This window comes from Pelmatolapia mariae, linkage group LG16_19 (assembly GCF_036321145.2).
Source record: "Pelmatolapia mariae isolate MD_Pm_ZW linkage group LG16_19, Pm_UMD_F_2, whole genome shotgun sequence".
NCBI lineage: Eukaryota > Metazoa > Chordata > Actinopteri > Cichliformes > Cichlidae > Pelmatolapia > Pelmatolapia mariae.
Genome location: NC_086241.1, coordinates 50,582,638 through 50,606,954, shown reverse-complemented (window position 1 = coordinate 50,606,954; position 24,317 = coordinate 50,582,638). Strand labels below are relative to the sequence as shown.

Genomic DNA, 24,317 nt, shown 5'->3' with positions numbered 1-24,317 from the left:
TTAATTCCATAATATCAAACCAGTTTATTTTGAGGATGCCCAAGTTGACCACTGTTATGCACCGTTTTGAGGTGACAGTAGAAAAATAGATTCCGTGAAACTAAATGCAACTTAATATCAGTCTACAAACATGGTTTCTATGATACCATACAGGCACAGTGTACCTGTTACAAATCAACACAAGCAATCACACATTTCAGATTGTTCAATTTCAAAAGGTGCTAAATAACACTATGTACACAAAACAAGCTACATGAGATTTCAAAGAATTATTTGATGCAGGCTGGTAAGCTGGTAGAAAAGAGCTTGCATAGACATCAAAGTCACTTCTCCAATAAAAGCCCAGCCGCAGGCAGGGGAAGGCACTGACTTCTCTACAGCAAAAGAGCAAAACAAGGACTTTTACTCAATGGAACATTGTCCTGGAAAATAAAACAACCACCCAACATGAACATGGGGAGGAATCTGGAGTTTTGCATTTTTTCCCCATGAAGCAACCAAGATGGAAAAATGATTTTTCTGCTTGGCAACTCTATCACTGCTAAGCATAGAGCTAATATCTTCAGATCCTCAACATATTCCTGTTACTTTTAAAGTAAAAGGAAAAAGGGGTGAAAAGTGTTCTACAAACATGGCAATCCACAGCACCTACTATATCAAACAAACTGCCCTAGATGCATAACATTTAAGAACAAAAATAGTTTCTGAGACACAATCTTTCTGTTTATACCACACATTCTTAGTGAGTTTTCATGACAGAGACAAAGTACACAGTGTTGTCCACTACAGTAAAAACACAGACCTTCAACGACCACTAAAATGTGATAGAAACCATTAAAAATTCATCATGTTGAACTCAATTCATTATATACAATTTTCATTGGAGATATGAGCCAGCAATCGCCAACTTTTCTTCAATATAAGATTCCTTTTGTTCGAGATTCATTTGTTCTTTTTTCCCTTCAGCTAATAAACAGATGGCTCCTACAGTGCAATGATACTCGTATGTGAGGTCGAATGCCAGCTGTCGGCTGTTACAGGTTTTTATTTGTGTACTTGCAGGGTTGTGGAGCTACAGCTGCTGCGGCTCATTAACAGTATATTTAAAAGCATCAACACTGGCTCTGCACATCCACAATCTCCGACGAGCTGGCAAGATGGAGACATGGTTTAAACATTTGGGTTTGGTTGAGCCCACCTCCACCATCCAGAAAAACTGCAGTGTCTATGTATCTTTAATGTGGACAACAGTCAAATAAGCAGTTAACGGGGGTGGCATTATAGAGACATCGTACTTGATTGAATAAAGATAGCTAAAAAGTGAATATTCCAAGCGCTAGTTAAGGCTTTAGATTTGATTACTTATTTTGAAATGGGAGGAAACTAACACGCTGACGACCACACTCTGCCAAACACTGCTTAATCATTTCAGACCTTGATATGTACAAAAAGACCCGACCAAACATGGGAGTGTACAGTACTGAGATTATGTTAACACCTAGGTGTATCAAAGTTATCCTTGCACAAAGACACGCTCTCTCACACACACAAACACACACCTGGCCTAGCTGCAGATCCAACAAATCCCCAGCGCTTGATCTGATCGCTGTACAGACATTTTCAGTAGAATAAGGTCATCCACAAATGTCCTCTCTCACATGTAGCACACAGCAGGAAGCAGTCTGCTTCTGAAATACTTTGTGGTTTAGGCAGCGAAGCTGCCTGGATCTGACATCATACAGACTGTCTAATACCCAATAAGACTGAGTCAGGCTTTTGCGTTGACTTGCACCTCTGTTGCGTGATGTCTAGATAAATTCAGCGCTGCATGTGCGAAAACGGCTTATGTCATGGCAACCTGATATTTTCCACTATATCTCAGTAATGAACCTGCCCATGATCCTCCTGCCCCGTGTGAAAACACCAGACTTCTGCCTTTAAGCTAGACAGTGAGGTTGTGATAGGTTACGTCTGACACAATCAGACGCGGTTACTTGAGACTGACAAGCTCTGATGGCCTACTTCCAGTAGGATCCAATTCCTGCTTTGTGTGACCAAACCTTGGCTTTTTTTTTTTTAACTCAATTTCATTAGTGCAGAACCAGAGCAGGAGGAGAAGAATAGTCAGGTGAGCTATAGCCATGCTAAAAGAAGAAATGGAAATACCAGTTCTGGGAGGGGAAAGAACACTGCCAGACATATTTACATATGATTTTATCACAATACTCTATCCCAGACTCTGTGCCATTGTTCATTTATGTAAACTGAGATCTTTATCCTGTGATCTTCCCATTCTGTGCAAGAGACAAAAGAGCCAACCAATGTAATCTGTTTTCAACCATCATTTTATAACTGAGCTTCATCTAGTGTTGCGACTTCCTCACGCAGAATTCATGCAGCATAGAGCTAACCTCTTTCTTAAGAAATGCAAGAGACCAATCTGTCCACGGAGAGCCTAAGAAATCCTCTAAACCTGCAGGACTAGGCAGACTTGCATTGACAGCTAACCTACAGCTCTTACCATGCTGACTGCGTGATGGATAGCACAGTGTGATAGAGGTAGGACAAAAGGACAGATTCTATAAATAGCAACCATCGACCACCCCTTTTCCCTGCTTCTCTCAAACTCACACACACACACACACACACACACACACACACACACACACACACACACACACACACACACACACACACACACACACACACACACACACACACACACACACACACACGCAGGCAGACATCTAGTGCTTTGCTATTCAATATGATGGACAGCCACTCATCTCTTTTTCCCTTTTCTTAACCCAACCCCTGGTCTTTAAACTGGGGTTAAAGTGCAGATTTCTTATAGGGGTAGTCAGGTTTGCTAGGTGACCTGCGGTCTCTGACAATCTCTTCACTGACACTGTTTCTGTGAGGCTGCTGGAGTGGCCCTGGGCCTGATGATTCTCCAGCTAGACCCATCTCTTCTGAGGTCTCTCTGGGTCCTGGGTGTCTCTCCTCATAGTTGTCCATATTCCCACTGGGGGACCGTAAATGGCCTAAGCCATGAGTCAGGTCTGTCTCATTTGATCGCCCCTTTGAAATATGTCCCATCCTAGGTTGGGCTCCAGAGGGGCTAGCAAGGAGACCATCATGCCTCTGAGAGGTTATACTGAGGACATCCAGTCGTAGTGGGTCTGAGGCAGTCCGACCCTGTGTATGGCCCTGGGACTGAGAGTCAGAAACATAAGGAGGAGGATAGGAGCTGGAGGCGGTGCAGCTGTGGCTGTAGAGGTCTGGTCCAGCAAAGGAGGGCAGTGGGTGTGTGGAGGTCGGGGTTGCAGGTCGACAGGAAAAGTCATACAGGTCAGGGAACTCAGCTTGAGCTTCCAGTTTGGGCTCAGGAGCGTGTCTCTTGCAGGAGTGGCCATGTCCAGGCCCATAGCCATGGCTGAGGCGGGAAGAAGGGCAGGGCCCATGAGGCAGGTGGTGGCCTGAGGGGCCCATGGGGCTCTGAGGGCCTTCCCTCTCCATTTCTGCCATGTGCTGCTCCCTCAGAGTCATGACCGAAACACCTAGCGCAATGTCAGGCATGAACTCCCTCATAACCGGCTCCATGCTCATCTGCATTGGAAAACAGATAAACATTTATGACAGAACCTGACAATCAAGATATTCATATCCCAAAGCATAAGCCGCTAGGAACATTTGACTCAACAAAAAAAAACATGTGGCACAAGGACATGCAGAAAGGCACGCACATATACACACTCACCACTTGCTGGTCTGAAAGCAAAGCTCGGCCCATAGCCTGTGGGTTGGTGCAGTCAGGGGGCTGAGGCCTGGGCACAGAGGAGTAGTCTGAGCTGCCATGCTTGGTGGCTGCATGGCGCTGGATCAGGGTGCGGTTGCAGGGGTAGGAGAAGGAACGGGTGGGGGTTGGCAAGGGCACGCGAGGTCGCCACGCACCCTTGAGCTGTGCGTGACTAGGTGTGGCAGGGGGGTGGTATGGGGGAGGTGGAGGAGGTAAGGGAGGGTGGAAGCCTGCTACTCCTTCCAGCTCTGTGAACATGCTATCCATGGCTGGACTGCTGTTTACCCGACAACGACCCACCTGGCGCAGGGCCAGTATTGGACTCTCATCTCCAAACCTTTCATCTGGGAAGAACTTGTATGGATTCTGCAGGTAAAAAATAAAAATCATAAATCTCATCCTCCATAGATCTCCTCCTCCCTAACCCCTGGGAACACGCTCTGCTTTCTGCCTACCTGCAGTAGCTCAGTGGCTCCGTCTGCCAGACCAAACTCCCTCAGCACCCGCAGCTGCAGCTCATAGCTGACAGTGGCTCCCTCGCCACAGTTGAGGGCATACGCTCTCTGAACCTGCTCTGTGTGTCTTAGTTCATGCAGCCTCCGAATCATCTCCTTTACCACAGATAACTGAGGCACTGAAAAGTGAAAAAGAATACAAAGTCAGACAGAGTAAAATGACGTGAGTCAGTTAAAGTCTTCATAGTTTGAGTCTTAATGTTGTAATTTAATCAGGGTGCTCAGAGAATCCACTGAACGTCATTATGTTTACAGATACTTGAGCAGTTTCTCTGTTAGTCAGCAGTTTCTCATAACACTTAAGTCAAGCATGTCCATAATCCAGCCCGGGGGCCAATCACGGACGTAGGTCAGATTTTATATGGTCCCTTGCTCCTACCCTTTAAAATGTATTATTCATGGCCCGCCACCACAAACAGAATTAATAAAGTGTCATTTCTCTTTTCACCTCATGGTAGCAGCACCAGTAAGTCATGTTTAAAATGAACCTGAGATGCTGATATTCAGCAGCTTCAGCAGATCCTTATGCTATTTTATTCTCGATATGTGAATGAAAGCAGATTTATTTTGTTAAGGCTCAAACACTTGATCACCATAATTCTTGTGTTATTGAAAATAAAGTGTTAAAAAATCATAACGTTTATGCTTTAAAAACAAGATGAGAAAGACTGTTGGCCCCTCGGTGATTTTCCATGAATAAATATGGCACTCTTATAAAAAAAAAAAAGAAGAAAGGTTTGGACACCCCTGACTTAAGTCAACCATAACTGTGTAGCATCTGCGACACTGCTCCTACCTGGAATTTCATTTGCCACGACTGATGGAGCTGTGGTTGAGTTGCTTGCCATTTGCTGGTGGTTAATCATGTGACAACACTGAGGCACAGCGTTGTTGACCATGTAGAGTGTGTCCGGGACGTTGGACATGCGCACTAGTCGCAAACGCACTAGGTCTGTCTGCTCAACCATCATTTCATCAAGAACAGACTGAGGACACATAAAAAAAAACAAAAAAAAAAACATAAGTCCTATGTGCAACTCAAGGACATGGGGAACATTTTGCAAATTAGTTCCACTTGACTGACACTTCATTTAATAATGTCTCTCTGGTCTATGGATATGTTCATAAATATTCATGGCCTTGGGAAGGCCTATAAGTTATTAGGAAAGTTTGCAAACGGACATAAAGCAAATTTCAGTCAGAATGATAGAGGCCACCACTGAATACTAAATGATTTGTATGCATAACAACAACTTGGCACGGGTAGTTTTAGCACGTCTGAGCTATAAACAGGTCGACAAATTTTACATTAGCCCGCACCCTTTACAGAAACTCTGCTCACTTTGGCGATAGCTATATGGGACACAAATATTCCACCGGTTTCCGCCCTGTCTATAACCCCCATTAATCATAAATAAATTAACCTTACCTTAGCCTCCTCCACGTAAGGAGAGAAAAGGCGCGGACGCACATAGATGCCTGCATTTTTTTGACGCAACCAGGCATTGGCTTTACCCCCCTCAGCTGTGGGTAGCATGTCTGAAGGAGGGGTGCTTATCAAACCCCTTTTGAGCTGTGAATAGTGAAGAATATGGATCAATGCTCAACCTATGAAGGTCACAATAACTCAGAAACACCAGTCATAAAAGCACAGCAGCTGAGAAAAGATAGATAAGTAGCACTGACCGCGTCGGCGAGGACGTCACTGTTGGGAGGTAAGATGTGCTCTGTTCGGATGAAGGGCAGGAGCGGAGACAGGATCTCCTTCAGCTCCTCCACATCCAAGTCTCTCCTTTTCACTCCCCTCTTGTTTACGCTGTGGGCTGTGCCACTCAATAGGTTGGGTTCTGGGTAAACAGGAATGACCACGGTCAGATATTATAATGATTGTAATGCTTTTTGTGCGTCAACATTTATAGTCGGAGTTTACATACACACATCGTGGGCATGACTGTCATGGTAATTTTGGGTTTTATATGATTTCTTTAAACTGTCTTTTTCCAGGGAATGACTCTACAGCAAACCTCTTTAAAGACTTTGAAAAACAAGCCTTGGGTGCACAAATTTGAATTTAGCTTGGGTTCTCTTTAATCTACAAAGACACAAAGTAAAGGCTTAAATAAATACATACAACCCCATTAATATTTAGTTAAATATTAATTTGCAAGTTGCACCTCGAGCAGATGCTTTTTGTAGCCATCAACAAGCTTATGGTATAATCCTGTCTGGATTTTACCCCTCTTATTGGCAGAATTGATTGAATCCATTTAAATTGGTTGGTTTCCTGACATGGACCTAGCTTTTGAGCAAATTGCACAAATTTTAAATGGGGTTGAGGTTGGGACTTTAGTAGGCAATTCCAAAAGCTTAGTGTTATCCTGCTTTATCCAAAAAATGTTTTGATGTGTGTTTGGGATCACAGTCCTGTTGGAACACAAATGCCTCCAAATTTCAACAGTTTTTGAGGTGAAGTTGAAGAATGTGGAGGTAGTCCTCCAAATTTTTCAATGTATCAGTAGCACTGGCAGCAAGACAGCCTAACAGAACGATGCTACTGACACCATACTTGAAAGCTGGTGTGGTGCTTTTAGACTTGAAAGCATCACATTTACTTTTCTAAACAGCTTTGTCTTATGTGACCATAAAGCTTTTCTCCAGAAATTCATTTGGCTTGTGGGCAGCTACAAATTACAGTCGAGTTTTGAAGCTTCTTTTTTGGTTGGCACCCTCTAAGATGTAAAACGCTTCCTTGTCGACAGTGACGCTGGTGTTGCAGCAGTTTCCAGCTCATGGCAGGCTTGAGCCTTGGTAGTAACGAGTTTCGTCTCATCTCTTTTTCTTCTTCCAGACATTAGGAAAGTGCTGACACATCTAAATAATTTTTACTTGAGTACAATTGTTTGAACTGGTTATCCTGGAATCTGCAGTCGTTTAGAAATAGCTCAAAGAGACCTTCCCAACTTGTGTAACTCTATGACTCTCCTTTTTAGATCTTCACTGAATTCCTTGAACTTTCCCATTGTTCATTGTTCTAACTACTGGTGATTCCAATAAGTGCTCAACAAAAATCCTTTTTATGGTGCAAAGAGAAACTACCAGCTGTACTCAATTATCAACTTCTCATTATCATAATGAGAAGTTAATAGGGCTTGGCCTTGTCAACTTAAAGGCCACTGTAGAACTTTAAGCACCGTTTAGTAAAAGATTTGAGTGTGTATGCACGTATAAGTAGGTATATTTCCAATCCACAATAAATTCATATTTTTACCCTAAATTCTTGTTTTTTAAGTCATTAAAGATGTATGCTATGCAATCATTCCACCCTGGAAAAAGAACAGTTTAAAGAACTCTTCTGATGAGTGGATGTAAATATCTGACCACCACTTTAAGTATGATAACACTTTTAGTGCTTTTACGTCAACCTTCTGGCTGCCTTTCAAACCTTTTGCACAAGATCATTTTGACAAATTATAGGGATTCTTGAGGAATCAGGCTGCTAGCCCTTATAATATGAATACCAATAACCTCGATCATGTACCCCTCAGAAGAGCATTAATTATCACAGTAGCAACAATGACATGACAAATCAGATCGAGCCACTTCCTGTTGAATTTATGGGGTAAAGTTTGGCTCTTTTTTGCTTTTAAGTATATTCACAAGGCTCTAGTAGGTGGGTAATTTCCTCAGAGCAATTAGGGGGGCTGCTCAGAGGGTAATTATAGAGTGTATTATCTTACCCCTGTCTGCCATCCTCTTAATAAGCTGCTGCTCGCCCCACTTAACAACATACTTAAGAATGTCCTGTTCACTCGCCTGACAGAGAAAGAGAGATATAGGACAGAGAGAAAGCAAAAGACAAAAATATTATTAGGACAAGGTTAGATATTGTTGGGAACAGAACAGGGAAGGTATTACACGAGGATAAAGTGAAAATGCAATATGTTCAGGCAATGTCCCATCAAAGCTCGGGTCTGGTTTGTTTGGGTAGTTGGATTACAACACTTCACCTCAACCATCTGGTGTAAAGCCCAAGTTGCTTGGCAGTGCAGATGACAGCTCAGCTTTGATTAGGTTCTGGGTTTGAAAGCATTTCCCTCTAGGGAACTGTTTTTCAACTCTGGAAATTCTGGAGACTCAGCGTGTGCATGTGAATAGCGTCAGCACATGTGGACAGTGTGTGACTGGGGCAGGGACTGTGTGTTTGTATACAATATTTTCACTAAGTTATCAGTGCGAACCAATCATGCAACTATTACAGATTCCCAAACACCAGATTTGTTTTTTTCCCCCACACTGTGAGGTGCCATAAGTTGAGAGATGTTTCCTTACCTGTAGGTAGTCAGACTGAATTGCACTGAGAAGGTGTTCTTTGCCAAGTTCGTAGAGAACATCCGAAGTGACAACTTGACTGAACTCCTCACAGAGGAAGTGCATGGCCTGCCTATGGACCCACTTGGAGCCATATGGTTGGGAGCTCCACTTGAGAATGGGGACAAGAGAGTCCAGAGACAAACTCTCCACAATAATGTCTTCACAGCCTGGGAAAGGCAACGAGACAGACAAGCAGAAATGTATCATATTCTGAAAAGAAGTGCATATATTGAAGTCAGAAAGATGTCACTTAACCTTAAAAAAGAAACACTACAACAACAAAAAAACCTGTTTGAAAATGTATTTAAATGATTTAACTAAACAATTATTACAGTACGGCAAGTAACGCTGCAGCCTCTGCCAAACCATCGGTAGTTTTGACTCATATTCACTGACCCAGGGAGTCTCCCTCTAGTAGCCCCCACATCCTCCATGCCGCGTTTCCTAAATCAGAGCACATACCAGAACAGCAGGCAGCGGCTTTACTCTAACACACCAACCCACAGAAATGCCTTTGATACCTTGATGTGTTTCAGTCTCAAGCTGCCTTCTCTTAACCGTGATAAGTAAACACAGCAGCTTGCGGAAATGTGCTGCCGGTGCACAAGCACACACTTTGCAAAGGTGTACACACAGACCACTTGTGTGCATAAATCAAAAATGCATTAAAAGCCACAGAAGGCTTAGGGAATTATGTGCCTGGTGCTCTATTCATTTAAAAAAAGAACCAAGTTTTGCAAATTCAGCCAACAATGGCACTCAAACTCTTAACACTTAATCTAACACAGATCCATTTATGCAGAAATAAAGCCTCCATGTCCACTTGGATTAACATATGATCGGTTTGGTCAAGCCATCTATCACAGTTCCAAACATGAGAGAGTCTTAGTGGCTCACATTGAAAGTTCTTCTCCGATCATTAACACAAAGTGGACATTCATGAAGATAAAGCCAGACTGACTGATGTCCAGTCAGAGCTGTTCTGAAGGGAAATAAAAGCTTGCCAGCTTCCTCATTCCAGGCGGTCCTGTCCATCAGTTCATCGTTGGAGAAGCAGCGGCGGCAGCAGCAGCAGCAGCACTCCTCTGGGAAAATCTTAAACTAGAAAATCTAAGCTGCTCTTCCGCCCTCAAACCACCACTTTGAACATAAATGCCGGGAAATTGGACACCAGACTTCAGAGCGATGACCCCACTGATACTTCAGCTTCATATCCATGCAAGCTGTGTGTACAAATTTTTGAGATTAGAATGGACAAGCAACCATAATGTACATGCACAGCTATGAACCCTTTGGGTGTTTTTGCTTGTAAATGCAAGTTCGAGAAACACAAAGCAGACGCCCGCAGTCTTTTCAGCTGAGGCTGCATCATTAAGACAGATGTAGCTGAAATGTGGGCCTGCATATTTTTTTTCCTCCTTTTTATCTGCTTTAAACAGACTGAAAAATGGGAGAAGATTTCCAGCATCTGCCTCATTGCCCACTGCTGGTCGTTTTGCTATTCATCTTCTAGAAAGTCCTCCAGTCTAGTTCAATTTGATTTTATTTATTTTTTTTCCACCCTCCCCTTAAAGCAGACACACAGGCATACGTCCACAAAAGCAGGCAATTCCCCACTTGGGACCAGTGGCACAGGAAAGCAAACAGCTCTGCTCTCTGTTAGCCCATTCGAATTCTCAGTGACAGCCAGTCTTTTAAAACGCAGCACTTTTTATTATGAGGTGGAGATTAGAATCAGCATTATATCTAGTACTAACCCGCCTCCCCCTCTCCACGGGTGGTGCACCACATTCACTGGAGCTTAGTCGACTGACAAGAATATCAACAGAACAGCAGGAACAGCGACAGTCAGCTCTACACTACACCAACTTTGGAGTACGTATGCATTTTGTCATGCTGTCATGATTTGGAGCTCTGTGTTTATAGAGCACACAGTCTCCAAAGCCACTTAAAACATCAACTGCACTCAAAGGCATGTAAACAAGCATGTGGATGTAAATCATCTCAGCCAATCAGTCAGGAAATGGAGCTTCAGTCAACGCAGTCAAAACACAAGATAGGGCACTGAAATCGCTGGTCGGTCAGAGAGCAAGAAGGGAAGGCAGCAATGAAACTGCACTGAAGGGCTATCATCTCTTCAGCGCGCTTGAAAAATTAATAAGGCTTTTAATACTGGTTACTATTTGAGTGAGATGTAGTCGTAAAGGGAAGCCCATCTTGAGAATTAATAAGGAAGAATGACAGAGAGCTCTACAAAAACCTCCAAGGGCCAAACCTCCTTGTAGCCGGAGGGAAGCAGCCAAGGAGCACGTAAAGGGGGATGACAGTGTGACAGATGAGAGGGGGCTCTTTCTATATGAAACCCCTGACATAAACCTCTCTGCTGTCTCCTAAAGAGACGTCGCAGCAAAACAGTTGGATGGCTTCTTACAAATTTCAAGTTTCATAATTAACCCAAATTAGGCAGATAAACACACTTTTCCAAAATGCACAAAAATAACTCTAGGAATGAAGTGATCTCAAAAAGCGTAACAACAGGAAGTTAAAGAGTAGAAAGAGAGACTTTATAAAATAGCATCAGGTTAACCTAAACTATTTCACCACATTCCACTTTGAGGTTTCACGGGAAATGATTTGAGCTGTGCAGAACAGACGGAAAGGGAGCAAAGAGGGATAAAAATACCCCTCGATTAGGGGCTTGTTGAGAGGGTGGGGGGGTGGAGGGGGAAGACGAGGTGATGGTGTGTGGGGATGACACCATATGCCTCCTTGTTGCTGGCTTAAGCTGCCAGAATGACCCTGAGAGTGACACCCAAAGCTTGAGGGTGGGAGCTGGTGTCTAACCACTTGTGTGTCCAGTGCTATTAAAATCACCACACAGGTCTTAAAAAAGGTAATCGACTCTCAAGCCTTCAGTCAATACAGCAGCTACACAGTATTGATCCTCTGCTTTTAAAAGATTTTAATACCAGCATGTTTATTGCAATAAAGTGCTGTGTGTTAAAAAAAAAAAAAAAAAAAAAAAAAAAAGATGTACATGTATATTTTTTTAAAACTTCCTCTGTAAATAGGATGTGTGGTTTCCTCTTACCAGCTTAAAGACCCACACCTACTTTAGCACATTAAGATTATGACATAAACTATATTTGTATTAATGCTGCAGCATAAGTTTGCAGAAAGAAATTCTGGCTACTCTATAGTGATCTCAGCTTTATAAAACAGTGTGCCAACAGAGCATATAGACTATGTTATATATCTGCAGCTGGCTCACCATAAAAAATAACCTTTGAGCTACAGAGGAGTGAAGAATTGAAAGAAAACACTCACAGGCTTTTATTGTGAAACGACAGTGGTGAAGCTGTCAAATCGCAAAGTATATTTTAAATATTCTGGATGTAACCGTAAATGAGTGTCTTAAAATAATACTGGTTTGATTTCATTAGACAGCACAAAGCAGTCAAACTCTATGGTCTTTATAGCTTCATTTCAGTATTAGGCAAACTAATTTCCTATACTGTGACTATGAAGATAGGATCATTATTGGCCGATAAAACACGATAAAGTAAGAAATTGTGTTTCGTCACTTTCACACGGGTCAAATTCAGTAGTTTTGCATGTATTTGAAAAAGACTGCTTTAAATACTGCATACTTGAAAAGGTTATTCTCATTAAAGTGGGTTTTTGTTTATTTGTGTTGGAAACTGCAAAATGCTCAGGTGCCACTTTGGAGGAAGTGCAGTGGAGGAAGCGACTGGCTCATGTAAAAGTATGGCTTTAACCTTTGCTACCAGGGTCAAAAAAAAAAAAAAAAAAGAGTGTAATCTGAGTAAAGATAGAGCAGAAATGAAGTGTTGACAGAAGCACCTCATGTAACAGAGAGTGGGGCTGTATGCCTCCAGAGCGAGAGATAACCTATATCAGCCTGTTTCTAACACCCGTCACAGCTAGAGTAATCTGCAGCCATATTAAGTGCAGAATATTAAGACACTGAGTCTGGTAAAAAATTACATGAATGCATGAAAAGAGACGTTATAGCAGGGTTGAGTTTTGCAAGGCATCAACTCACGTACAAAATTCTATCCTATTATGATAAAAGTCTAGCTCATATTATTAAGTTAATAGAAAATGACACAATTATGACAGGCTGGACAGGCAAATTGACTCTAAACCTTATGATCAGGCTATTGAACTACAGTTGGTTGCTGTTAAGGTTTTAAGCAATTTGTCGTAGAGACCTTGCCAGCACTTTGACTCATGTATTCTGCAGACAGGAAGGAAGAAATTACTTAGGAATGAAACTAAACAAAAAAAATTGTGAGGCAGACTGCTTATCTGGGACTTTTTTTGCTCATTTCCAGCTCCATAATTTTAATCTTGTACTCTGCTAGAATTGCTGTATATGATTCACAGTTCGATATAATCATTATTTATATATCCGTATGTTATACTGGGCTGCTGTTCAGACTCTCTGCTACTGTCTGAAACAAGCCCCTCTCCATTTAAGCCAACGTTCCTCTGGCTGGCTGCCCTTTAGATGGAAGATTTATGGCAGATGGGAAGGGCTTCTGTCCTCACAGCCAGAGCTGTGTGCCCAAGATGACCATATTAGGAATATGTCACTGATGTCACACAGAGCCAAGAGTTAAAACCCCCCCCCCAAAAAACTGTATGAAACAAAGCATTTAGAGCAGTAAGAAGCCAGAGCTGTTGGCTCACAGGGATTATTCACATATATACCAACCCACACTGGCCATGTTTATTATGAGCATTGACTATCCTAATAGTATCAGTAAGTCAGAAAATAAGCAAAATAAGTCAAAACAGAAAAATGTGGTTGCTATCACACCCTATGTTGTTGATATTGTGACTATCACTTACCTTGAGCCAGCATGCTAAACTCCAAAAACAGAGCAATATGGTACAGCTCCATGGCCTCTTCAGTGCGCGTGCTGGCCCCACGGCTCCCTGACACCAGGGCTTGCACCTCACCGAGGCTGCCTGCTGAGGGGCTGCCACGCAGCACCAGCCCGAGCTCGACGACATCCGTGTACATGCAGTGGAGAATAACCTGCACATATTTTCGTGGTATTATGGACTCATCCAGCACTATGCGGGTGGGTGTCTGGAGTGTGCGCTCTGTCATTTCCTCGCCTGTGCGAATACGTCGCTGCAAAAGGTTCCTAAAGAAAGGAGAGCGTGCTGACAGGATAGCTTTGTGAGCCCTAAGGTCCTCGTCTGGGGTCCCTGCAGCTCCTGGGGCCCCATTGCCTCCTTGACTCACTGATGTTGCTGCAGCCACAGCTCCTCTCTCATTACAGCTCTCTATCATTTCAGAGTCTGAAGAGAAGCTGAGCAGAGCGTCATAGTAGCACATGTAGTCAAACAAGCCCTTCATGTCTGCCTCCAAGGAGTTAGGTGTACCAAACTCCTCGCTTAGCTGCACTAGCACATCCACATTCTGAAGCCTTGTATCCTCTGCTCCACCCACCCCAAACTCCCCAGTGTACAAGTAGTGAAGTAGGGCGGAGAACATGGGAACATCAATGCCAGCCGTGTCAATGTCCATTAGAACCTCTGCTCCATACCCGGGAGATGAAGACAGCAAGGTCTTAAAAAAGGGGCAACGGGGAGCCAGGATGGCCCGATGAGCTGGAAAACAAGTACCCCGGAAAATGAGGTCCACATCTGTGCAGTACTTGTGCTGGTAGAGAGCGGCTAGATCCCGCTGCAAGCTAGGAGCCTCTGGACGTGCGAGGCTGGCCTGGAAGCTCAGCTCCTTGAGGGCTGCCGTTCCCTCATACTCCTCCACCAGGGCGTTTGTGTCACGGACGTCCCACCCTGACAAAAGCTCACGCATCTGCCGCGCGTGATCCGCTGAGCGGCTAGACTTCCTCCTTTTGATGAACCTCCGCTTGAGAGTCGCCAGACCAAGACTCTTCTTCTTCCTGTCTGCCGGCCGCTCATGGCCGTGCTCCAGGCTGTATAGCTTTGACTCCCAACCATATCCCTGCTGAGAGTAGGATGAGGTCCCTGGAATAAAAACAGCTGAAGGTTAGCCTAAAAAATTTTGTGTTTTAAATGCATCTAATTATAATAGAAAGAAATTAACAGTTTTACATTACAAAAAAAAAATTTATGGTGGGTGGTCAAGCTTTCCCTTACACACACGGCCCTTTTTATATTTTGTAGTTTTCATATTGGGAATTGTGACATTTAGTGTACATTCATAACATGTTTTAGGTTTACCTAACAGTCCTGTGACAAATGTGTTCATGCCCCCCCCCCCCCAAAAAAAACCAGCAACTATGGGTCCACAGTAAAAGGTGGTATGTACAGAAGTTTCAATGCAATTCGGCCACAATTTAGGCAGATAAACACCTTTTTCTGCCGGCTGAAAGACTTTCTATTCTTGGTTGAGCAATTTTCAGACACTCTTGCAGATCACTTCCAGTTCTTTTTTTTAAAAGACTGTCTTACACAAATTGCATGTTAAATATACCCAGATTTTCAGTGATGTTCATGTGATGGGATTGTGATAGCCCGATAAGGCGTCCATGGTGTAGACCATGTATATGCATCACTTCCATTTCTGTCAGCCCAACCTTCCTGCAGCTTCTTTTACCGTCATATGCCCCCCTCCCTTTTTTTGCCCACCAGACATGTTTTTTTCCTGAAAGTTTTCTTGCTCCTCAATGATATTTTGTTGATTTTCACAGTTCCCTTTAAATGCTATTTCTTAATGCCATTCCGGGCACTGGAAATTGTAAGCTGGAAGCACTTTGATATCTTTTTAAAGCTTTCCCCTGCCTTGTAGGCGACACTTAGTTTCATTTTCTCATCCTCAGTCTTTGTTAAGAGGAACCCACAGTTACTGAATCCTCGGTATGTTTGAAGAGTCAGAGAATTTAATCAAAGAGAAAGTCCTAATGGTAATTCTTATAAAAACCCCAATCAAATTCTACAAGTGGAGGGCTTCCACAACTTTTGCACAAGCAAGCCACAGTTATTTCTCAGGTGTTTATTTTCAATTTTTTAGGATCAAGAAATAAAATGAATTTGAAAAGAGGTTCATTTTAGTGCTCCTTTGCTGCAAGAGCTGTATTTGTTTCTTTTTTTCTTGTTTCAAAAGCAGCCTGCACCAGTTTAGTGTTGTATATCTGTGCCCTGCTCTATCAAGCTAAGGACACTCATGCCTGACCCAGCTACCAAAACATCTGGATCTAGTTCAACAACTGGAAAAAAAAAAAAGGAAGGAAAAAAGTATTTTTATTTTTTTTCAGACCAAACCTTGATCATCACAGACTAAGACCCAATTATAATCCTGTCCTACTTTAGACTCCTCCATCAACGTAGGTCCATTCATGTATTTACGCCCAATCAACTACACTGAATAGCAGTTATCTTTTGCTTGAGAGGCAGGACTTGTACGTCAGAGGAACCTCTGCCAAGGAGATCCTCTCTGCCTGCCTTTCTCTCAGGATCCATCAGTGTGACCCAAATAGTAATCATTCTAACACTGTGAATCATCTATGGCCCCGGCCAGCTCAACCAAGCAGCTACAGAGCTCAGAGCAAACGGGAGAGGTCTCAGGGGCTACTGAGATAATTTGGCTCTTTGCAGTGCTTTCACTTTGAAGTGGAAACCCACAAAAACCCCAGACTTAAGTCATTCTAAAACTGAAATAAACACTTTTTTTAACTTAAGAAAAGACTTATTTAAATTAATCTCTGGAGCAGCTCTCCAAACGCTCTGGCACTCAGGACTGCAGGGAAAGCTTTAAGAGCCATAAACTAGACTTTGCCACTTTCTTCAACAGCAATCAAAAAGAGTGCTTAAATGTCGACAATATGTACATACAAGCAAACCACTACACTCCATGTCAGACAGGTTTTCTGAGGATACAGGTACTAACTGAAGGCCATATGCTATGCTCTTCAACAATGACAGTGGTGAAATTGGAACAAGACCAAAAGCGAGAGAGAAAACCCCCCCCCCAAAAACCTCTTCACATTAAAAACTCAAAGTGCAGCTGTCAGCCCATTCAGGCCAGAAAGTAGGCTATAGTCAGTCACAGGGCTCGCTTCCTGTCTACAAGTTAGATTTCAGTTCTGACAAATAAATACTTAATGCAATTATTCGTCAGCCTTAAACAATAATTTAAGTCCATATGGCACAGTAAAGTAGATCCACTGCTTTTTAATGAATTCAGTTGTACTCAAAAGCTCTGTTTAAGAGCTCTCATGCATAAAAATGTTCACCTATTGCACCATTAGTTGCCATGGAAGCAGGTTAATATAATGTAATGTGTATAGCAGGCCATCCCATTATGTTTGTAGAGATATTTTTTAATCAAATCTGATTCTTGACTCTACTTTGGACATGAAGAGAAATTGGGTTTTTCACCAGTAATTCATCTAACAAAAGACATTTTGCCATATTGATTAAAAAAAAAAAAAAAAAAAATCATATACATGAACTGACCGGTGATGCACTTAATACCTATAAAAGTCTGTTGTGCCTGTGAACTTCCCCCTATCCGTGGGGAGCACGAGTGCGGGTAGCTGGATCCATTGGCACCCATCCTCGGTTCTCTTCACTTGCTATTTGGGGGTCCCCCCTCGTGCTGAGTCATTCTGCTCAGACAACGTATTCCTCTCAGTCGTCAGTTGCGGGTCAGGCACGGGTCCTCTGAAGCATTCTCAGAGCTCCAGGCCCAAGCTGCCATGGCTGGAGGAAGAACAGAAGGAGAAATATTTAAGCTTAAGAGTGACTGCATTTTAAATGTTGTTGACTGCAACATTGTGAGATTGGACTTTTTGGAAAGATAATGAATGGCCAGATCCTGTCAGTGTTAAGGAAGGTGAACAGAGGAACACTTAATATTATCTATCACACCGTTTCAGCCATATTGATTTCACTGCACTGATGAATCATAGCTGTCTTGCCATTTTACAGGTTTGAAGTGCTAAAAATTGAGTTTTTGTGAAAATTGCATGGTCATTCTCCTATCTATAATCTTCAACAGTGACTCCAGTTAACAGAGACTTCCCTATCCTCCCCTCAAGAAAATGACAAGCAGTCAACTACAATGTAATCCAGATGTGTTAGGGGACTTTCAGAGGGAGGTACAACCCAGAACAAGTTACTCTGCTTTTGCCTGTTATCACCTTAAACTAGAAGTAGTCTAATAAATGATTTGGGTACTTTTCCAGTTCAGTCTGTAGCCAGTGAAAACTCTTTAGTGTAGATATGTTTGACTGTAGACTTAATCCAGTATTGTAACATATTATGTTATGGGGTGGGCAACAAATATACAAATATAGAACATAGCATAAATATGTCTCTTGACAGTGATTCTACAATACAGTTTATACAGGGGGTGCTTCATTTTCAATCCTTCCTCTCCAGGAAGCTAATGAATTTATTTATCATGAAACTGTGGTTTCTTGACAAATAAACGACAAGAAAATGAATACAAACCAAACCAGAACTTTGTACCTTGCATTACTTTAAAGTATAGGAAGTCTAATACATGATCTGGGTACTTTTCCAGTTCAGTTTGTAGCCAAACTGATCCAATGGGTAGCCAACATTTAGCCAAATCAGCTCCAGAGATGAGATGAACACCCGTTTTAAGGCCTGCGATATTAACACACACATATACATATACAGCCACACACAGCCGGTCCTGGTGTGTATTGGCACCCAGAGCCATTATGCTCACATGGCTACAAATCAGTGTGGACTTAATGAGGTTATACTCAGGTGGATATGTTTGGTCTTTAAGAATTCGTTCAGGAAAAGTAATTCCCCCTGCAAATTCTGGTGGATGCAGCAAGTGATCAGCAGAACATTATAAAATAATAGCTTTTCATATCATTTAAATTGTTTTCTACATTAGTTTTCTATCATGATAAAGGAAAGATAATATATGATTGGATAATGGGTATTTAACTTCTATTTTATCAATGATGGGAACATTTATGCTTTAGATTACACAAACCTTAACAGCCGACTTTATGCAAATCAGTTCTCTAATGTGACAAAAACTCTACCAAATAGACATCTGAGCACTCAGTTGGTTGTTAATTCATATGTTTGGGGGACCAGCTAATAATTCAAAGACAGAAGCTGTGCTGCAGATGCAGAGTTGAGCAGCTTTAAGTTGCTCTTTACAGTCATTACCATAACTTATTGCTGTGAGCCATGGCAATGGCCAAGCAGTTTTTCCTCTTCTCTTTTCGTGCTGTCATCAGCTATGATCTAAAAGAAAACAGGGCACCTCATTAACTGAGTATACTGACGACTACTCAGGCTAACAATTGCAAACTGAGTCTATCTGGCTTCATTTCGACAAGCATGTAGACTGCAGTTATAGAGCTGGATTGAGGGGGTCAAGCTTTTCTTAAGATTTTGCACTCATTACTCTTAAAATGTTGCCCAAGCTTCAGAAAGTCACACAAGCCCAAAGAGCAAGCAAGAGAGCGTGCAGATGTCTGGAGACGTGTATGTCGGATATGGAAAGTATAACAGCGGTTGAAGTCTGCCCTTGGCTGGTGTGAGTAAAGCTTTAATTGCAATAACTTTTATCAGGATGTTATAAAAAAACATTACAGAGGTGCAAAAAGTTGGAAAGACTTTAGGACTATTAGGGTTTTCCCAAGGAGGTTGAAATCCAGCAAAGACTTTACCAAAAAACAAGGTGGGATCATAGAAGATCATTAAAAAGAAACAAAGGAAACTCTGTCATATAGTGTCCACTAAAAGAAAGACCACTAATCAAAACAGAAGAAAACTATAAGTCACTGCTCTCAGGAACCCCCCCCCCCCAAAAAAAACTAAACAAAATCTGTGAAAAAAGGTACTGCTCTCCTAAAATTCACCTTTCTTTTTTTTTCTCTTTGCGTTTCATTAGTTGAATCAGATTGGGTTTATCTATAACAGTAAGTTAGATGACGTTTCGACTGCAGTTTATGAGTAGTCAATTCAGAAATGCAGGCAAATCCAAAGATTTTTGCAAACTACTTCTTGCAACCAAAGAAGAGGGGAAGATTCCCAATTTCCCTCTGCACTTACATCTTGGCATAAATGTGTCCCTTTATAAACATTACTAAGAGATTTGAAAATGTAATCCTCATTGTGGTCCTTTAAATAACTCAACACAAAAAGAGTCATGTATATATTCTCATTTAATCTCTTTTGTATGTTAGACCAAACTTAGAACTGGAGTGTGATGGGAGATCTGTTTTATCTCAGACTGCTGGTTTTCCTGCCTACCATACTAATAAATCATAGTGTCTGCCCCTGTAGAGAACCACTCCACAACCTCCCAAGGGTTCAATGGAAAACCACAGCCTCTTACTCCACACACAAATAGTCACCAGGCAGTCACACTAGAGCACTCCAATAAAAACATTGGTTGATCTTTATTTCATTAGACTGCTTTAAATAAGCCCCATCTTCACAGGGAATTAATTTGGGCAAAATTAGAAATTGAATTTGAATATGTAGGAGAGAGGAAGCAGCCCTTGAGATATATACTGTCTTGTTTACAAAAAGGCAGCGGTGGTGGTGGTGGTTGGGGTTCTCTAAGGAGCAGAGCAGAGGCAGAATAAAACAAAGCAACTAACGCATCCATTGAACACCACACCAACTTCCCAGCAAGGCGGCTTTAATTCATTCAAATTAGCGAACCAAATTTAACTTTAGCTGCAGTGCTGAATTCTAAAACCATAATTTAGGACAGAGACCTGACTCACAATGTTCAAGAAGCATTTTGGCCATAATCTCTCTGATGTCAAACATTAAGACACTTTCCTGCAGTTTAGATTGAAACACTGAGCCGCTCTGTTGTTGCTCAGGCTGGGAGCAGAGGAGGGCAGTGCCACAGACGGGGGAAGGCAGACACCAGCCGAGCTGGACTATGCGTCCCTAATGAGAGGTGACAAGAGACACTCCCTGCCCCCACCTATCTCTACGCACACGCTGTCATGGACACATATGCACCCTTTCACACCGCTCACCTTGCCTCAGTCATCTGGATCACTTTTATGTTATTTTAACAATCAGCCAGTTAAAGGGGCTTAAAAGACAAAAGAACAGCCGTCCACTGAACATACAAAAATTACTTGGCACGCGAACAGGAGCGATGTATTATTCAAATGACTGTCAGGGCTCTTTATTAATCATTTATGTGGATATCCTCATCATGGCTAGAGAAAATGGAAGAGGTGGGTACACAGGTCTTCAGTCCTGTTCGCAACCCCAAATTTTAGCAGCACATTTCTATTATTTCAGTGCAGCCTTTTCACAAGTCGTTTCCATAAACCTGAACTCATCTGCTGGAACACACACGCAACCCGCGTTTGAAGTCAAAGTGGCAGCGGTAATTAAGCTAGAATGGGCTTGACAAGATTTCACCAAATTAAAGGTGATGTGGAGAATTACTCGGCCAGCGTCGAAGATGATTGAGAATTTCCCCATTTCATTCCTCTTCGGTAATTTTATAACAGCTTACTAATCTAAGAAGGTGCACACGTCTGTGCTCAAACAGCTTGAAGAAACCTGCGCGCTGTGTACTCTACTAGTCCCACTGTGAATCTTGTGAATAAAACTATGTCCGCTTTTTGATGGACGTCTTTGTTTGGTTCAGTGGCTAAATGCCCTAATCCTCTGGAAAGGAGCCAGTGCCACAGTCAGGCCTGAATGAAACACTGAAATACTCTCCCCAAACACTTTCCTGTCTGCAATTACACAGCAGTGTCATGCATTAAAGCTCTCACACACAGAGCTCTTCAATTTAATGTTTCCAAAAGGTATTTTTATTAGTCCAATGCTGACATATGTGTGTATCCATTTCACAATAGGAATCACAGAAGAAACAAAGTTTATTTTTCTGATTCACATACAACAAGAAAAACGAAAGATGCCGGCTTTGGAGGATGAAAAGAAGTTTTGCTGTCACAAAACCTGTTAAATGGCCTCTGGGGTAAGTTGCCCATTACGTCCTTTGCTTACCGAGCTGTACAGAAATACAGCTTTCAGTTACAGATTGTCTGACTCTTTTGATATTTGATACAAGCAAGGGTGCTCTGAAAGGTCATAAAAAAGCAATGCAGCAGTGAGCAGAAACCAGAACTCTCTAACACAGAGTGACCTCCATGGCACTGATGTGTCTGCACACATCTCGCAGCAAGATACCCGACTGGAACAGCCACCGAAGGTTGGTGGAAAACAAAATAAAGTCCGCCCTCTTAAAATAATAGTCATATTTTGTCTGAAACGATAACCGGAGAGCGCAAATTCAGAGGCAGAGCAGACCGCTTATGTCGACAATGTTTTTTGCCAGTCAGGTAAATCAGCATAATGTTGTGTCAGGTCATTCAGCTGATTATAGATTCTGGCAGGAGAGCCATGGGAAACTAAGGAAAAATCGGAACAAGCTAGAAAACAGACAACACGGTGAAATGACAGAAACGGAGAGAGGAAACAAAAGTCCCCACGATGATGACTCATGGTGAGCAGCCTCAGGATTAGCCTGTGTCAACTAACAATATGAACCGTAATGGTGCATATTTGACATTTCACTGAGTACGCTGTCAGCTGATTACGTTTTGCTCTAGAGGCCATGAAACAAAATGGCAAATATCAAACACAGCTACCTCAAAGTTAATTTGTTTTCTTTCAGACCTTTGATTTAAATACATGATGGCAACTTATCCGACAAACACTGGACAGATGAATGTCATCCTGTAGGTGTGCTTGCAATCGAAAACCGAACAGAACCATCATGTGAAGTAGGCATATACTCAATGACTGCGCAAACATAACCCAGTAGTCGATCTTCAGAGAATGAATGGCAACTCAGGAAACAATGGGTGCTTATTTTAAGTGAGATGTCAATGCTCATTGTTGGGTTCTCCATCCAACTGGCCAGGGTAAACAGCATTCAGGGCAAAGTGCGGCTCATTCAATCACTGAGTGGCAAGTATTTGCAAGCTCGCTGCCTTTTCATGCCAGTCATGGATTTCTGAGCACTGTAACACTGATAATTACATGTCATTATACAGCTCTGAAGCACTGACACAAATACTTAACCCAGCGAAATGGTAAACATGAGCACTAAAGCGCACGGGGAAGGCACCTTTATTCAAGTGAGGAGCTGCAAAGACAGACAGGCTGCATTTTAGAAAAAGATGGAGTTAACGGACTGACTGCTGAGTCTACCCGCAATTTCAGTGAGATTACCATGGGATTATCGCAGACAGCATATGGCTCCTCATCACTTACACGGATGCTAAAGCCAACAAACATCACATACGTTGTTAGGAAAAAAAATCTCGCTACATCAAGACTCATTTTCTATTGGATGGGTTAATGTCAGATACCTACACAATTCAAAGAAGTCATTGGTATCTAAATCTATTACGGTAGTAATTGTATGACTTGTGGAAATTATTACAAGACCTAGCCACACAGTAAGTCTTCATCTTTACATAGCGGCTACAATTGCGGTTTAATCTGTCCCCAAAGCTCAGTCTGTCAACTACTGTGTCACACAGATGCAATAATCAGCAACATGTAGGTTTTTCTCCAAAGTGACACAAAAATCACACTTATCCTGAACTTTTCTACCAATCCAGCCACACGCAAAGCGAAAACAAATAAAAGCACTCTTATCCAGCCCGTATGAAAATAAATCAAATTATTTGCAAAGGCTTTGTTAGCCTGCCGTTATCACGGAGCTATTGTTGCTCTCTGGGCTACCGCTGCTCAGCGGAAGCTTTGGTTAAAAGTGCCTTTAAGAGCAGAGAAAAAAAATAAAATTAAAGCGGATTGTTTTTCGCGGCTGATAAATAAAAAAGGGAAGTAATGTCCAAATTGTTTGGCGACAGCCCAGCTAGAGGAGTCATATTCACCACAGCCCTGTAATTAGTAGCATATCCTAAGAGGCTAGGGTAAGCTATCTCTGCGGTGTCGCTTTGACTTCAGCCCTCGGAAATTTACTTTGAGCAAGATGAGATGCAACTGTTGAAAAGCGGCCGTTAAAAGATATTTACCAGAAAGTGGGGAGCTTCGCAGGCATTATTTTTTCTTCGTTTCCCCTCGTAGTTTAGGCAGCACTCCGATCCAACTTGTCTCAGGCAGAGAGAGGGAGAGGGAGAGAGAAAAAAAATGCAGCTCAACACCTTCTTTTCCCAACTCTGCTCATTACGCACGGCTCGACGTCAACCTTTGGTCTCTAATGTGCAATAGTTTCCACTTGCATCGACTTTCCGGTGATTTTTCAGCATCTACCTCGACTAAAAACTAAACCCAGACCGTTTTAAATCTCGGTTCGGTTCGGTATTTCCCCTTAGTAGCACAACGCCTTGTTGGGTGGTTGTTATGGCCTATCCCAACGCTACCCGTTTCAAGTTAGCCAAAATAAGAAGGAAACTTCCGGTCATGTTTTTCAAAATAAAACCTTCAAACGCGAGAGATTTGCATTTTCGTTGTGCAGTAACTTGCGAGCCCAATGAAAAAGCATTTCACATCCCGCGTTTGATATTCAAATTTTGCACAAATTCTGCAGGTATCAAATAAATTTAAAAGGCACGCTTTGCTCGTGCTCTGAAACGTCTTAATTTTGG

The 24,317-nt window shown here is 42.3% G+C and overlaps 1 protein-coding gene across 1 annotated transcript; it reads right to left on the bottom strand.

The window, feature by feature from the left end:
• btbd7 (BTB (POZ) domain containing 7) lies at positions 1-24,089 on the bottom strand. Its single transcript, XM_063498081.1, has 11 exons — positions 23,745-24,089; positions 17,185-17,412; positions 13,564-14,715; positions 8,644-8,852; positions 8,052-8,127; positions 6,001-6,161; positions 5,744-5,887; positions 5,111-5,300; positions 4,255-4,433; positions 3,761-4,165; positions 1-3,609 (listed from the first exon to the last, which is right to left on the bottom strand). Exons 2-11 carry the CDS (start codon positions 17,264-17,266, stop codon positions 2,833-2,835), a joined length of 3,375 nt encoding a protein of 1,124 aa, XP_063354151.1. The 5' UTR covers positions 17,267-17,412; positions 23,745-24,089; the 3' UTR covers positions 1-2,832.
• Positions 24,090-24,317: the final 228 nt, after the last annotated feature.

What these genes read in the sequence shown, in the direction of transcription:
- btbd7 (XM_063498081.1), bottom strand. Translation starts at nt 17,266, where the DNA reads ATGGGTGCCAATGGATCCAGCTACCCGCACTCGTGCTCCCCACGGATA. An exon ending in GGCACAACAGACTTTTATAG is followed by an intron (nt 14,716 to 17,184) that starts GTATTAAGTGCA and finishes TTTTTATTCCAG; the next exon opens with GGACCTCATCCTACTCTCAG. An exon ending in CGTGGCAAATGAAATTCCAG is followed by an intron (nt 4,434 to 5,110) that starts GTAGGAGCAGTG and finishes TTCACTTTTCAG; the next exon opens with TGCCTCAGTTATCTGTGGTA.